This window comes from Microcaecilia unicolor, chromosome 4 (genome assembly GCF_901765095.1).
Source record: "Microcaecilia unicolor chromosome 4, aMicUni1.1, whole genome shotgun sequence".
NCBI classification, from domain to species: Eukaryota; Metazoa; Chordata; class Amphibia; order Gymnophiona; family Siphonopidae; genus Microcaecilia; species Microcaecilia unicolor.
In genome coordinates, this window is record NC_044034.1 from 20,867,116 (window position 1) to 20,884,746 (window position 17,631).

The following is a 17,631-nucleotide window of genomic DNA, read 5'->3' on the forward strand; positions in this document are numbered from 1 at the left end:
TAATCCATGTTGATGTGAGCATACAACTTCTTTATCTTAATGTAATACGCTTAAATCTAGGATTTGAAAAGGGAGTTAATCTAAAGTCCAAATCCTAACTTAATAGCTGGGTTTGTCTGGAGGGCTGCAAGTAGTGTTGTGAAGCTTGGTAATTCTACATGGAGACTAGGATGCTATAGGGGAGGTAAGTTAGAGCTCTTATATATTATCTCAAGGTTGAGTATAAAAGAGGAAAAAAGACAGTCCAGGATGAGGAGATGTGTGTGCAGGTAGTCATACTCTACTGATCCATCCCAGCTGCCAGCCACAGTTGAATAGATTAGTTGACCTTTTTATTTCCATCATGTACTATGTTCACTATAATAGTCTTTGTTGTTTATGAATGCCTGGAAGTAAATAATTGTTACACATGGTTTTTGTTTTTAAGAAAGTATATTTGGGAGGCTTACAATTCTGTTTGGAGTGGTTGGCAATTTTGGTGAAAAAAGTGGAGGGATTGTTTTTGTTTTTTTGCCCCATTTTTTATTTTTATTTTTTTTATTTTTGTTACATTTGTACCCCGTGCTTTCCCACTCATGGCAGGCTCAATGCGGCTTACATGGGGCAATGGAGGGTTAAGTGACTTGCCCAGAGTCACAAGGAGCTGCCTGTGCCTGAAGTGGGAATCGAACTCAGTTCCCCAGGACCAATGTCCACCACCCTAACCACTAGGCCACTCCTCCACGCCATATCCTCTCCCATGTTTGCGCAATATTATGGAATGTAATTGAAGCCATATTTCTGGTTTAGGACTGAACAGACTTTTGAAAGGCCACATTCACAGTAATTCCTTGGTTGCTAAAATATTCATCTTCATTTTGATAATATACTTGTGTTGCACCTTTTCTTATTAGTAAGAACCCTAGTAGTCTTGGACTTGCCAAGGGACAGACCATTTTCCTTCTATTTAATCACAGCATGTATACGTTCTAAAATGTTGATATGTGGATTTTGGATTTAATTGCTTTTCCAAACCAGAGCTGAAGGTGACTTACAATTTGGCTACAGTAGGTAGGCCTCTTCGCTTGAGAACTTGGTCTGAGTTGGTTGCTAGGAGAGGGAAGAGTGAAATGGGCGAAACAAGATTCATAAACAGCGGAAAAAGCAGGATTTGAACCCCAACTTCTTTGGGTCTCAGTCTGCTGCTCTATCCATTGGGCCACTTAATAGTATTCACCATAATGCCAGCTCTGTGGGTGCCTATGCACCCCCAATATTGTTCCCTGTAAGTCTGTAGATCTGGGACAGCAAGCTCCATGCTGCAGAGCTACAGGAAAACACAGGAAAGAAGAGCCAAAAAGGTTTAATAGACAGGAGATGAAGCAAGCCTGTCTAGTCCACTGTAGGAGCTGAAGCCAGTAAGCGGAGCTTGCCACCGTTTTAGTACACCCAAAGCAATAGCAAAAGATTATTAGACATAAAGGACTGCCTATGTGTGGTTTTTCTGTAACAAGTGTAAAACTGTTTCAGATGGATAGGCAGTGCCTTAAAAGGTGGAGGACAAGGTGGTTTTTTTTAATTGAACATCTTTTTAATTTATTTGAGTTTCCCATAGGTTGATATAAATATCATGCAATAAAAACTGAATGTCACTAAAACAGCTTCAGAAATTATGGTAACTGGTAGAAACAGCAATTATAAACTCTATAGTTTGTGCCCATTTTTCTTCACTGTTCCATACGATACAGATGTCCAAATTTCAGTGAGGATATCCTGTTTCCTGATGGGTTCATTAACTGTTGTAATCTGCCTTGGGAAGCCTTTTGTTATAAAGATGATGGAATATATTGAAATTAAATGGAAGTAAAATTAAACTCTACTTTCACTGGGGCACATGGAATCACATCTTCACCTCATCTCTTTTGTACAAATGGATTATTCTGTTTTGAGCATGTTTCAGGGACAAGTAGTTTTCATAAGTCAAAATCTGACAAAGAAGGGCAACCTTCGAAAGCTAATCAAGAAATGTATTAAGTTATGTCCAATAAAAAAGGTATCCTCATTTTCTTTTCCATGTTTTATTTTGTTTGATTTCTATTTATAACCTTAAGAGTGGACTAACATGGCTACCACACTCCTCTACATAAGTCAAAATAAAATTATTTTCTTACATGCAGATTTCTTATTTGTTTAAATGGACTATAAGCCCTTAATGCAGTCTATTGGTTTTCTTATATTTTGTCTTTGTGATGACTTATACAGTGTCAAAACTGGAAATACAGTGAGACAGAATAATAGAATTCAGTAACATCCAAAGCATTAATTAACATAATTGTGTTAAAATTTTATTTATTTATTTGTAGCATTTGTATCCCACATTTTCCCACCTATTTGCAGGCTCAATGTTGCTTACAATGTGCCGTCATGGCATTCGCCATACCAGAGTAAAAGATACAGTTGGTGTTACATTTGGGTAATAACTGAGAAAATGCTGTTGAAAATGACTTGAAGAAATAAATATATATCACAGAACTGGAAAATGTTGGCACATTTAGACTGACTCTGGACTTCTGCATGAAGGTAGCACTGCCCTCATTTAACATCTTTCTTTTAAATAGTAGTAATAATATTAAGTGCTTTTTTTTATAATATACTACCGCATTTCATAAAACAAATGGAGCAAGTTCCCACAATCTTCTCTCTTTTTTGATTTAGGCACAGTAAATGCTCCAAGGTTTCAACCATGTTAAATGCGGGATATAAATGTCATAAGTAAATAAAATAGATAGAAACTCCGAATGTGGAGCACCCGATTCTCATAACATGTCTGTTTTAGTAGCCCTTTACTAGGATAAAAAAATATTTTCACAAATACAGGGTGTCCCTATAGCCAGGCCCGCCAAATGACACACTGATTACAATTTATAACAAATATTCTACCTATGAAATGTTATTCTGTTATACTTGCTCTGTGTACATCCATATGCCGCACAAGGTGGCATGTTTGAAAATATACGTGCCACCAACAATAAAGAACGACAACGTGGATGCAGCAGCTCACAGATTTGCTTTGTTTTGAATGTACTGGATGAGGGCTTCACTGGGTAGTGGAAAAATAAATAACCTAATTTGTGTTGAAGTCACTTGGTCTCCTATCTATTAAACCTCCTTGGGAAGAACTGCTGTATCCTAGTTACTGTTCCTGCTTCCTCCTGCAGTCTGTCCAATAGACTGCAGGGGAGGAGAGAGTTGCTGTAACCTAGCAGCTACCAATAGAGAACTACAGCAGATACACTGACAAAAGGGATAGAGATTTGGATAACTTCATTGGCATGACTCTTTTACCTATGGTTTTTTTTTTGTTACATTTGTACCCCGCGCTTTCCCACTCATGGCAGGCTCAATGCAGCTTACATGGGGCAATGGAGGGTTAGGTGACTTGCCCAGAGTCACAAGGCCTGTTGCTGAAGTGGGAATTGAACTCAGTTCCTCAGTTCCCCAGGACCAAAGTCCACCACCTTAACCACTAGGCCACTCCTCCAGTTAAGGTAAAAAAAAAAAAAAATAACAGAGGTACTGGGAGTGGATTAAAGATGGCATGGAAGGGAATGAAAGGAATGGAAAGAGGTCACTGGTTAGAAACAATACTGCTCTGAAATTCTGGCAGAAAGCTTCTAAAAGAGAGGCTGTGATGGGGTGAGGGACTGAAAGTGGAGCAGTGGGAGAGGAGTAGAGAGGCTGTGGGGGTGAGAGGACCCGGGGAAGAACATGGGCTATGTAGGGAGAAGGTTGCTAGCAGGAGCAGACATGATCTGGAAGAGAGGAAGAAGAGCAGGCAGGCGACTGAGGAAAAGGAGGTCATGGTGGAGAGAACAGGAATGAAGGTGAGAGTGGCTGAGAAGTGGAGGAGGGAGTAAGACTTAGAAGAAAGTGAGATGAGAGAAGCTGTACAAAGAAACTATGGAAACACAAATATGCATGGAGAAATGATGACATGGGAGAGACTGGAAGAGAATCCTTAAAAGAAGGAACTCGAGGACAGAGACTACAAAGGTCAAGTAGAGACAGTAGTAGTTATTAGGGCAGCATGACTTAGTCATATTTGCTTCCCCAAAAACCCTCCCCCCCCCCCAAAACCTTTAAAAACCTTTTTTGTGGTCCAGCGGACCCCTCCTGACCCCCCCCCCCCCAAAAAAAAAGCCTTTAAAACCTCCCTGTTGGTCTACATACCTAGCCATAGGTGGTATAGAAATTTTTAAAATAAATTCTCCCTCATACCTCTGGGCCTGGATGCGCCGGGCAGGGGCTGACGCCACCAATTTTGTCAAGGGCGGGCCCAGAGGTGGGAAGGAGTAGATGACGTTTCTACTCTCTTTTCTCCGACTCAAAAGGTATCAAGTGGGGGAGGGTCAGTGGGTCTGCTGGACCACCAGGGAGTTTTTTTTAAGGGTGTGGGTGGGGGGTCGGGAGGGGTCCGGTGGACACTTTAAAGCCTTTTAAAGGCTGCACATATGGGGAAGAGAAGAGGCAAGACAGGCTACCCATACAGTTCATTAGTAATATTCTTACATCATATTATATTTCTATTTGAATTTCAGTGCTGTTAAATATGTATATTTTGAGCCTGTTAGATTTCAGTTTGCTGTTTTTACTATATTTATACTTGTACAAAACTGTAAGTTAAACTGTACCTACTGTGAATGTCTTCAAAAAGGCAGTTAATAAATCCAAATAAATGAGCCTGTTAGTGTGTTGTAGTTGATTTGGGAGCAGGATGGTAAACTGTGGCGATGAGTTGGGGTTGGGAGACTTCTTTAGTATTTCTTTTACCCACAAGTCCACCCTGTATGTTCACCACTTGCTGTTCTCTTCATTTAAAGACATCCGGGCCAGTTGTGTTCACAACCTACCATGCTTTAATTTCCTTTATACGGACTTTGTAATTTGTGCCAAGTTGAGCATCCCTAATCGATTTGAAAAGTTGGCTTCTATGGTACTCAATATTTTAATTATCAATATTGTGATTCCTTCCAGTTTTCTCTTGTAGTATCCATATGTGTAACATGGGTCTTGGCCTTTTGTTGGCTTATGGCTGAAGTAGGGCTGCCTTCATGTTTCAAAGCTTTCATCTTCTGTGAGTGGTTGATTTTCCTTCCCTTACCCTGGGGGAAAAAGGGGCAGCAAGCACATTGCTTCTGAACAGTAATGTTGCATCCAAGCTATTCTACTGTTACATACTTAGGCTTGTCCAAACTTTGGAATACTTTAATGGGAGGGGGGATTTAATTTGCATTTGCAAGGTTGATGGGCTTCCTTACTTATTAGTGATAGAATTTGCTGAGGGTGTAGTGAGACAAAATTAGATAAAGTGCTCTGATGAAAGCATCCCTTAAGAGACCAACTGCTGTAATTTGATCTGATTTGTATTAATGTGGAAAAGTGCCTGAGAGCAGAGATTGTCTATAGAATGTGTATTTAGTCTGGTAACCTGCAATACACTCCTTGATGGATAAGGATGAGCTGCTTGGCAGATTCTCTGTGCATTAAGGGATGATGAGGATTGATCTGTACAACGGAGAAAAAGGGATCTTTTACTTTACCTTCATTTTATAGCCACTGGCCTGCTCCTCTCTTCTGCCCCTCTGTCCAGTGTTTAATCCTTATCCTGTCAATCTCTGAATTTCGAAAGCAGCAAAAATCCCTCCTTTAATGTTTCTCAGCTTCTCAGATATTAACTCTTTAAAGACCTAGGCCAAGATGCTCAAAAGTCCTCGTTAGAGCCGTTCTGTACCGAATTCCATAACGAATTGGTACGGAACGTCTATGCACGAAGGATAGGGAATGCAAATGAGCTGTTCGTTGCAGCTCACTAACCCTTCGTTAAACTGTCGCAAAATCGGCCCGTAGAGCATGCGCAGAGCAGCCAAGCATTATGCTGGCTGCTCTGCGCATGCTAAGGACGTACGAATAAAAAAACCCCAACAAACACATCCTTTATGGACGTCCTTGCCCCCCGCCCACCCGAGGTCGCCGCTGCTCCCCGCTCCCCCTACATTAAAGTCATAGCTTTAGGCTGCTCCAGCCCCCTCCCTTCCTCCCTTTCTTTCTTTCTCCTCAGCTCTGCCTCCCGCCATCCTCCGCCCATGTGCCCCACCCCCGCTGCCCCCCCCTGAGGTTGCCGCTGCCCCCTCCGTCTTACCGGGCCCTCGCAGCACCTCTCACCTCTGTGTGAAGGCGCTGCATGGGCAAGAAGAACAGCTGATCGCCTCTTCGCCGAGTCTTCGGATGTCCCTCCTTTCCTTCTGGGCCCGCCCTCGTCTGACGTAAGTAACCTACGTCAGACGAGGGAGGGCCAAGGAGGAAAGGAGGGATGTCCGAAGACTCGGTGAAGAGGCAATCAGCTGTTCTTGCCCGTGCAGCACCTTCACATAGAGGTGAGAGGCGCTGCAAGGGCCCGGTAAGACGGAGGAGGGCCCGGTGGAGGGGGGGAGCGGTGGCTGCGACCTCGGGTGGGGGGGCGGAGGATGGTGGGAGGCGGAGCTGAGGAGAAAGAGAGGAAGGGAGGGGGGCCGGGGCAGCTTAAAGCTATGATTTAATATAGGGGGGAGCGGGTAGCAGCGGCGACCTCAGACGGGGGGGGGGGGGGGGCAAGGCCGTTGATAAAGGATGCTCCTGACGAGCGTTTTTGCCCCCTCCCGATTTTTTTTTTTTTTTTTCACTTTAAGTGTTTTTATTGAAAAGGCAGGATAACATTTGTACAACCATTTAGGTGGGATAACATCTCCCCAATGAACCAACAAATCGGATTATACATACCAATCAGTTAACGAATACTACAAAACAGCTCAATCACTATAGCTGTAACAAACTGGAAATACTACCCTACCCCCCTCTATGTTATCATACTTTGAAAAAACACTCCCCCCCTTTTCCCCTACCCCCCCCCCCCCAAGCAGTGCACTGGGGTAAATAGTCCCTACCACCCCAACCCCGCCTATCCCAATCATACCTTTCCTACCCCCGTCCCCCCCTACCCCCCCACCCCTCCCTCCCTCCCCACCCTAACCTGTCTTAATTTTCGCCACCCATTCATTCAACTGGGCCCATCCTCTCCGGCGCCGCAACTCCCCATCTCTGCGGTATGCCGTAAGGCGCTCCAGCGTTATGAGTTGCTCAACTTTACCCTTCCACTCGCCCATGGAAGGGGGATCTATATTTTTCCACCTGCGGGCTACCAGGCACTTTGCCGCCGCAAAGCCCCAACGTAACATTTTACTCTGTTCCCAGGATTCCCTTTCATTATGTATTCCAAGCAAACACACCTGCGGGCTACACACCATGGACTCTCCAGTCATTTTTACCATTGCCTTCACCACCTCTATCCAAAAAGGCAATAGTAGTGAACAGGACCACCAAATATGCAAGAACGTACCCTTTTCTTTTCCACATCTCCAGCACTGGTCAGAAGCAGTAGGGTACATCCGCTTGATTCTCTCAGGAGTATAGTACCATCTGGAAAGTACCTTATATGCATTCTCCTGCACTAGCGCACATGTAGAGGCCTTCTGTACCTCCCCACATATCCGTTCCCATTCCTGATCACTAAACCTACAACTTAAATCTGATTCCCATGCACCTTGGAAGCAGAATGGAGTGGGGTCACTACCTCTGATGAATCTATATAGCACCGAGATAGTCCTAGGCACCCTCTGTAATATACCCCATAAATTCTCCAGGCTCTCTCTTTCTTGGGCGTAAACCCCCCTCCACCCCATTGTTCCCATGAATAGTTTAATCTGAACATATGAAAAATAATCTCCTTCTAGGAGACCATGTTGTTCCTTCAATTCCTCAAAACTTTTTATCCTTCCTCCCTGTAGTAGATCCCGGAAGCAAGAAAGGCCCAGACGATCCCATCTCAAAAAGACTCTATTATCTTTCCCAGCCCCGAATTTCGGCTCCCATCGGATCTCAGCCCTAGTTGATACTCCCTCTGTCTGTCCCCACTCTCTCCGAAACTCCTCCCATATCCGTAGGAGGTGCCGAACAAATGGATTTTCCACCCCAACTAACCTTTCCCCCAATCCCTCTGTTGTCCATAAGAGTGATGCTAAGCCCCTCTGCGGGAAATACTCCTGTTCCACCCGCCCCACTAACTTTAATGGTTTCTTTTCCCACTCCACAACCATCTTAACCTGAGCCGCCTGATAATACCATTCCAATCGCGGTACAGCTCTACCTCCTCTTTCTATTTCTCCCCATAGCACTTTCCCTGCTAAACGCGGGTGTTTACCCCCCCAGGCAAATTGAAGGATTTGACGTTGTAACTTACGCAACATCTCCTTGGGCACTGCCACCGGCAAGCTCTGGAATAAAAACAGCATTCTAGGTAAGATATTCATTTTAATAACCGCCATCCTCCCCCACCATGACAACCACATACCCTTCCACCGGGACAACTCCAGCCGGACGCGGTGTATAAGTTTCCCATAATTAAGGTCGAAGATTTTATTTTGGTCCCTGGGCACCAGAACCCCCAAATATCTGAAGTGGTTCTTAGCCCACTTGAAGGCAAACCTACTTTTCAAGCGAATTTCCACATCCTGGGGGACCGAAATGCCCACAACCTCACACTTGTCCATATTGACTCGCAACCCCGTATACCTCCCAAACTCACCCAGCACTTCCCTTACCACCTCTAATGTGGTCTCTGGTTCTGTCACATAAAGTAACATGTCATCAGCATAAAGGGCCACTCGATGTTCCTTCTTTCCCAATCTAAACCCCTGGTACCTAGGGTGACAGCGAAACATCACAGCTAGGGGCTCAATATATATGGCAAATAACAGAGGTGACAGGGGGCATCCCTGCCTAGTCCCCCGCCCTATTGCGAAGAGTGGTGTATATTGGCCATTGATCTGAATGCAAGCTCTTGGGGCTCTATATAAAGCTGTTATCCACCTACAAAAATTCCCTCCTATACCCATACGCCGCATCACCTCTCCCAGAAACCCCCAGTCCACCCTATCGAACGCTTTTTCTGCGTCTATTGCTAACATCAAGGCCCCTGGGAGTCTCTGTTGTGCCTCCCACTGTAGGTGAAGAGTACGGCGTATGTTATCTCCCACCTGTCGACCCGGAATGAATCCTGATTGGTCCTCTCCTATCAATCCCGGTAGAACCCGTCCTAGCCTATTGGCCAGAACTTTAGCCACTATCTTCACATCGATATTTAATAAGGAAATGGGGCGGTATGAACCACAAGTGGTGGGATCTTTACCTGGTTTTAACAGCAATGAGATCCCCGCCTCCATCATTGAATTCGCAAAATCTTGTCCCTCCAAAACCCCGTTCCCTAATCTAATAAGCTGCGGTCCCAGTTCTTCAGCATAACATTTATAAAATCGCGCAGTGAAGCCATCTAAGCCCGGGGCCTTCCCATTCGGAAGATTCTTAATTACCCCTTGCACTTCCCCCCATCTGATCGGCTCATCCAATCTAGCTCGCTCCGCTGCCTCCAGACTTGGAAGCTGTATCTGATCAAGATATGACTCCAACCCTACCTTGTCCATAGCCTCCCCAGCTTTATATAACTGTTCGTAGTAAGACCTAAAGCTTTTGGCTATATCTGCATCTGTATAGTACCACCTACCCCTTTCATCCTTAAGTCTTTGTATAAGAGTCTTAACCCGCTTTGCCCTCAACTTACGAGCCAGAAGCGCACTGGGTTTGTTCGCAAACTCAAAGATCTTCTGCTTCCATTTGGTTTGCATATATTCTATCTCTATCATCTGCAACTGTGCCAGTGCCCCCCGTACCTCCCTGAGTTCCTCCCCCACCTTCTTTGTGGGCTGCCTTTTATGTTGTTTCTCCAGACGCACTAAACGTGTATGCAACTCCAAAGATTTCCGACCGCTTTCCCTCTTTTTCCGAGCCCCCCATTTAATGAACGTGCCCCTCACCACTGCCTTCATTGCGTCCCATAAAGATCCATCCGAGACTTCACCATTGTCATTAAACTGGTAATAGTCCTTTATAGCGCTCCTGACATCTTCTCTCACTGTCTCATCCCCCAACAGGGTTTCATTTAGCTTCCAAGTCCCTCCCCTCTTTCTACCTACTAACCCCTTTAACCTAATCCAGACAGGAGCATGATCAGATACCTGGCACGCTTCTATCTCTGCCTCCTCTAACATATGCCAACTGTTGCGATGTACCCATATGCTATCCAATCTGGCATATGACTGTGCAGCATGCGAATAGTGAGTATAATTTCTTTGTGTCCCATGCAACAATCTCCATCCATCCACCACCTCGCATTCTTTCAAAAAAGACATCAAAGCCTTACGTCCCGAACCCCCTCCACCACCCCGTCCTCTGGAGTGATCCAGGTCTGCATCAGGGGCAATATTGAAATCGCCCCCTATTATCACTTGGCCTTTAATGAAATCCTGAAGTTCTCCCTTCAATGAGTCAAAAAACTGCTTCTGACCTTCATTCGGAGCATAGATGTTAATAAAAGTAATCTCCTTATCATGCAAGAATCCCCTAATTCCCATACATCTGCCACTCGAATCCCGAAATTCTTTCTGTATGTTCAGCCCGCAGGTGTTTCGCACCATAATGGCTACCCCCCCAACCCTTCTGGGTTCCCGTCCCTGGTGCGTCAATACCACCCCAAAGGACCTGTGCTGTAACAGATGTGCATCCCTCGGTCTCAGATGTGTCTCCTGAAGCAATGTCACATCCCAGTTTAACCTGTTCAATTCTTTAAATACTCTGCATCTTTTCCCCTGGTGGTTAAGCCCGTTTACATTCCAAGAACCCATCTTTAATGTGTCCCCAAGTCCCACCCCTCTCCTCCCTCTTCCCTTTGACAGTCCCCGTTCCCCTCCCCCCCCTCTACCCTTCTCCCGACCCTCCCTCCCCTCTCCCCCCACCCTTGCCGATCCCTGGAACAGCAGATCAGCCATAGTAGGAAATTAGACGTACTGTCCCTAAGGCCTATATCAATATTATCTAAGAACTTACCAATCCTTTTTCCCCACACCTCCCAGTCTACCATAAATTTCCTCCCGCCCTCCCACCCCTCATAGCCCCCTTCCATCTCCGCTCCCCTCAAACCCAATCTTCTGTCCCCCCTGTAACAAGCGTCCCAACATATAACCACATTGAGTCTTACTCCTCGCTCTCCACAAGCATTTATAGTTCAGTGAGAGACAGATCAACCCCTCCCCGTCTGGATGGTCCGTCCTCCACTGCACATCTGGTCTTCCACAGCCTCCTTTCCGCTATCCTCTTCCTCGTCCCCATCAGAGGCCACCATAGTCCGTGACAACGTATAATATTGTTGCCTCCCCCTGAGGAAAAGGAATCGCTCATGCCTCTCCCGAGGTCTATTCCTCCATCTCCACGCCTTGCTTATCAGTCTCCTTTTACTATATGTCCTAATTTGTCCCATAATCAAACCTTGTATCCTCACTGTTCTGTCTGATGACCCCAACAGTGCATCTTTTAGGAAGCTTGTTTGTCTTTACTCTTGCCTCTCTCGACCACCACTTGCCATGCAGAGTCTCGTCTAGGAACTGCTTGAGCCCGCGTGTCTGGAATCTGTACCGGAACCTCCCTGCATCCCAAGGCTCTCAATGCCGACCACGCTTCCTCTGGTGTTGTGACCTTGCGAGACTTGCCATCCACAGTGATCCAGACCGCAAAGGGGAACAGCCATCGGTATTTTATCCCCTTGGATCTCATAAACTGAGTAACTTCTTTAAATGTTCCCCGCTTCAACAACGTGGTGCGGGCCAGGTCCTGAAAAACTTCTATTTTATAGTTTTTCCATACAATCTCTTTGCTCACCCTGGCTTGCCGCAAAATCCGTTCTTTTAATGGGAAATCCTGAAAGCACACAACCACATCTCTCGGCTGAAGGGCTCCGCGAGGTCCCAGTGCTCTATGAGCCCGCTGTAGGTGTATTTCCGGGGGATGAGCCTCTGACCCAAGAGACAAGATATGTAGGCAAAGGTCTTTAACAACAACCTCGCAGTTGGCAAAAATGTCTAGTTCAGGGATACCCTTAAACCTGAGGTTGTTACGCCGTGACCTGTTTTCGAGGTCCTCCACTTGGTCTCTGAGCTGGCTCAACTCCCCCTGTTCCTCTGCTGCTTTTCGGCGCATCGAATCCACTTCTGACTGTAGGGCCACCATCCCCTCCTCCACTTCACTCACTCGGGACCCCAAGTCATGCACCTCAGCTCTTATTTCTTTGAGAGCATTCTGGACATCCAACCTAATCCCCTCAAAGTTTGTTTTTAAGTCCTGGAGCAGCCCAGCCACATCAGACTGCAGCATGCAGGCTGCCACTGCCGTTTCTTCGACCCTTACCGCAGGTTCCTGCACTTCGGAGGCGGTCGCCATCTTGGCTCCTTTCAGCTCCGGCCCCACTTTTCCTTCGCCCGTTGTTTCGCGCCGGTCCGAGGTGTAGCGAAAGCGCTCCAATGTTTTTTTTGGAGGCATAGCCCGGAGGAACGTCCTGCTTCACTCCCGATCCGTTTTTCACCGTGAGGGTAAGCTTTTTAGCGCCACTTCTTTTCAGCCCCGGCGGAGCTCTTCGATTAGACCTCCACGTTGGATCGTGACGTCATTTCCTCCTCCTCCTCCTCCCGATTTTTTTTGTTGTTGTTTTACATTAGTTTTGGAAGCTGGGCAGCCCCAATGAGAGGTACAGACCTCTCGTTAGCTTTCCCGTAGTTTTCCAGCATTAGGGCAAGCGGTAAACTTTGATGCATCTCATTTCAATAGGGTTTCTACACAATTTGCTCATCTGCATTCTGTTTTCGTTTGCTGCTACCATCGTGGGAAATTGCTTTAATGCATGCCAGGGTAGGAAAACTGTTCTTTAAAGGCTCGTTAAAGCCTCCTTTAGTGCATCTTGCCCCTAGTCACCAAGAGATCCTGACTATTTTAAAGTCTGTTTGCAAAAGCTTGGAAAAGGGTATGGAACTCCTCTCATATGAGGAAAAGCTAAATGTGTTAGAGCTCTTTAGGTTGGAAAAGAGATGGCTGAGGGGAGATGTTGTAAAAGTGAATCTATTTTTTACTCTTTCAAAAAGTACAAAAACTAGGGGACACTCAATGAAGTTAGATGGAAATACTTTTAAAAACAAATAAGAGAAAAAACATTTTTTTTTTCACTCAGCGAATGAACTCGTTGCCAGAGAATGTGGTAACAGCATATCTGGGTTAAAAAAAAAAAAAAAAAGGTTTGTACAAGTTCCTGGAATGAAAGTCCATGGGAAGCTACTGCTTGTCCCAGGATTGGTAGCATGGAATGTTGCTACTGTTTGGGTTGATGGTCAGATACTTGAGACCTAGATTGTCTAGCCTTGCAGACGGGATACTGGGCTACATGAGCTAGATGAATCATTAGTCTGACCCAGTATGGCTATTCTTATGTTCATATCTTTAAAATAAACCCCAAAACAAAACTACAATTTACCGTAGAATAAAAATCCAAATAAAAATTGAAGTTTTGTGTAAGTTGTAGGCTCCATCTTAACATATTTTGTTGAATTTTAGATGTTTAGCCTACCTTTACAAATAATTCTCAAAAAAGCTTAAGAGATCATTAGTAAGTCATTCCTGTAAGTCTCTTCTCCAAAGAGCATACAGGCTGGGTAGCTGAAGCGATTGGAAGTGGTAACTTAAGGGAAGGGATTTTGTATTTTTTAGTTGTAACTCAAGGCAAGTTACATTCAGGTATACTAGTTATTTCCCATTCCCCAGAGGGCTTACAATCTGTTTGTACCTGAGTCAGTGGCGGGTTAAGTGACATCCAAGATCAGAAGGAGCCACAGGGAGGTTTGAACCAGATTTCCCTGGTTCTCAGCTCATTCTATCATTATTATTGGAAGTGGGATTTCAGCATTGTTTTCAAGGAGATGAAATGTGATGATGTAAAAAGAATCAACAAGAGAGGGGGTCTCCATGGAGATACCAAAGGCGAAAACAGCAGTGAAGAGATGAAAATGGTTAGAAGATTCATTAAAAAAAAATCTTTAATAAAAAGTATAAAACTTTGATGCTAGTGGAAGCGAAAGTAATTGCAGCATACGAACTTTGAATGCTAAAGCTGTGAATTGATATTGACCAACAGTTCATATGACGCAAAGTTACAGACCCCTGATGCAGGCGATACATGTGGAAATACAGCCATGTCGGGCCCCGTTCTTATTAAAGATTTTTGTTTTTGAATGAATCTTCTGTTTTCACCTGTTCATTTGATGGTCACCGCTTTTTGCCTACGTTTGGTAAAACAACACATTAGGTCCAATTTGGCCAATTTTCGAACTTGGAGTTCTGGAGAAATAAGCCCTCCCCCACCTCAAAAAAAATCCTCAGTATGGGAGAATAGAGAACACAAGCAATGTGAAAATTTTGTGACTGATATGTTTCACTTAATGTAAGTTTCTGTTTTACAGAAGCTTGAACTACCTCCCACAGACCCCCCCCCCTTTCCCAAACTACCCTGCAAAAATGACCACAATACCAAATGCTACTGCAAATACCCTGCCACCCCAGAAACTGCTACTACCCCCCCAAAAAAAACTAGCACTGCAGCTGCTCCTTTACTCTGTAAACTGTCCCACTCCCAAAAGCTCTATCTCCTGTAACTGCCTCACTACCTAGCAAACTGCTCCATTTCCCAAAAATAACCCTGTGATTGCTCCAGCACTGCAGACTGCAGCCACCCTCAAAACTGTCTACCCGAGACTGCTCACCACTGTGCAAACTTCTCCCCCCTCTCTAAGACTGAGAAATTTCACCTTTCAAGCAGTCCTACCCTCTCATCTCTCCCGAACGGATAGAGGACCAACATAGATACAAATACACACACACACAAGAGCATTCCCACTTACACAGATACAAGATACATGTATTCACACAAAGGGACTTGAAGAATTCCATGAGCCATGATCTACCTGCTTTTCCCAGTTAATGGATTGAATTTTAGACTTCATTACCCACCTTTCCAAATCAGAGTTCAACAATGATTGTTGGGACTGCCAATATTGCTAGCCTTTATTTCATGAAGCAAAGGGCATGCATTTTAGCTCCTCCTATCTCTCCAACCTTACATAACTACTGAAAGTGATTCCCCCCTCCACCCCCCCCCCCCGCCCCCAATAACACTGTTACACAGTCATTTCAGAACCAGCAGGGATCAGATACCGTTTTAGGCTTCTGCAATAGAAAAGGTAATAGGCTCATTAGAGTGCTATTTTCCTAATGTTAATATGCTCTTAGTAATATATTTAAGTATGTATATGTGCTACAAATTTGGTTTTTTAAGCTGCAGATCCGTGTGTAAAATAACCAGAAGTGTGTATTGGGATTATGCTAGCCTACTACATTACAGCTTATGAATGGGAATTTTTTTTCGGCTATATTCTAATGAGGTTGACCTTCTCAAATAGCTTATTTATGACATTTGTTTATACAACATTTTGAGCTGTTATAAAGAAATTGGTTGTTTTGGGTTTGTGTGGTAATATATAAAATATATATATTTTTTCAATATTAATTTTAAATTATATCACTGATGTATTACCTGAAGACATTTGCTCAGAAATGTATTATATTATGAAGTTGAAGAAGATCTTTGACTATATCTATGCCTTCTGTGTGTTTTCTTCTAGTTGGGAAGACCTCATTGATCACCAGGTTCATGTATGACAGTTTTGACAACACTTATCAGGTAAAAATATAATTTAATTTTTTTTGTTGTTGGAATGCACAGTTTTGTGTGTGTATGTATATGTATATATATAAGAAATATATATATATAAGAAATAAGTTTTGAGCTAAATAGTTTTGTATTGAATTTAACTAAAGTGAATGGTTGTTTTCAATAATAATAATAATATATACATATATACACACACACACAGTGCACTCCATTTAAGTGCATGTCGGATAAGCGCATACTCTGTTTAACTGCATGCTGTACTTCGGTCTCGTTTTTGGCGCCATCAATTTCTATGGGGACAAACTTCGGTTTAGCGCACCAATGATACGTGCAAGATTTGCTTATATGCATGGTTTAAGACCATTCCTCTGCAGGAAAGACTCCGCATAAGCGTACGCATGGAATATGGAAGCCGATTGGTGCGTGATAAAGGGGCGGTAAATTTGAAATCTCATTGGTTAACTGCTACAGGCAAAATAAGCGAAAGAATGTTGTTAGAGTGTACACTGGAGTTGGAGTCGTCGCGCAACTGTAAGACTTTAACACTGGCTGAACAAATAGAAGTTCTTAAAAAATTAGAAAACAGTCAAGCATCTATTGCTAAAGAATATGGTGTCAATCCCAGTCAGATTTCACGTATCTTGAAGCAGAAAGACCAGCTTCTGGAAGACTGGCAAAACAATGCAAATCCACACCGGAAATGTAAACGGGCGGAAAAAGCTGAGGATGTAGAAGATGCTCTTCTTCAGTGGATTTCTCAAGTCAGGAGCAGACAGTTTCCTGTCAGTAGTCCACTGCTTATGGAGAAAGCTAATCAGCTAGCTGAAAGTCTTGGACTAACTGAATTCAAAGCCACTGTTGGATGGTTGGAAAGATGGAAAGAGAGGAACAACATAAAATTCAATAAACAGCATGGTGAAAAGACTCTGATGACTTTGGTGCTGAAAATTGGGTTGTTTCAGTTCTTCCTACCATCTTGAATGAGTTTGCACCTCGTGACATTTTCAATGCTGACGAAAACGGTCTCTACTGGTGAGCGATTCCTGATGGAACTCTTGCATTCAAACAAGCTGAAACTACAGGAAGTAAAACTTCGAAGAATCGACTGACGATCCTCCTTTGCTGCAATATGGATGGGAGTGAAAAGTTGGAATCCCTCGTCATTGGAAAGAGCAAACAGCCCCATTGCTTCAAGAATGTTAAGCGACTTCCTGTGTCATACGAGGCTAACGCAAATTCATGGATGACTGGCGAAATTTGGAAGCAGTGGCTAAAGAAGTTAGACAATAGAATGTGGGCACAAAAGCGTCAGATTTTGCTGCTTTGTGATAATTGTGGTGCACACAGTGATGGTGTCAGGCTGTCTGACGTCAAGGTGGTCTTCCTGCCACCACACACTACCTCTCTGATCCAACCTATGGATCAGGGCATAATAGCCAATTTTAAAAAACATCGGGCTCTTGCGCTACGTCATGTGATGAGCATTATGGATGACCAGACTGGCAAGGATAAACGTTGCTTGCAGTCTATACTAATACTGTCTTTCCACGGCTGATGCAGTTCAAGTTTCCCAGAGATGTGCAGATAACACTCGGACATTTAATATAGTTAAAATAACTTATCTTTTATTGGCATACTGTAGTTCAGTGTATCTCACAGGATTAAGGTGAGCTGGTTTCAGGAATACAGCGTACAAGTCAGAAGCCAGGAACCATGAACATACAGAAACAGCATCCAAAATTCTTCCTGTCTGTCTTTGGAGCTCTGCCTAGCTGTAGAGCTTCCTTTGCATGAAAAAAGGCCAGCAGTCCCAACAAAAGAGGTGTAAAGGCAGAGAGTCAAGGAGAGAAGGTGGAGGGGATAAAATGAGCAAAGAGAAAAAGGGGCCAAAAGAAAAAAGGCAC

The 17,631-nt window shown here is 44.1% G+C and overlaps 1 protein-coding gene across 2 annotated transcripts in view; it reads left to right on the forward strand.

Annotated features, from left to right (window-relative positions):
- RAB6A (RAB6A, member RAS oncogene family) overlaps positions 1–17,631 on the forward strand; it is a 230,997-nt gene that overhangs the window by 139,646 nt on the left and 73,720 nt on the right. For both annotated transcript variants that reach the window (XM_030200021.1, XM_030200022.1), the window contains one exon: positions 15,678–15,736. In XM_030200021.1, the coding sequence (XP_030055881.1) occupies positions 15,678–15,736 (59 nt within the window). The remainder of the gene's footprint in view (positions 1–15,677; positions 15,737–17,631) is intronic.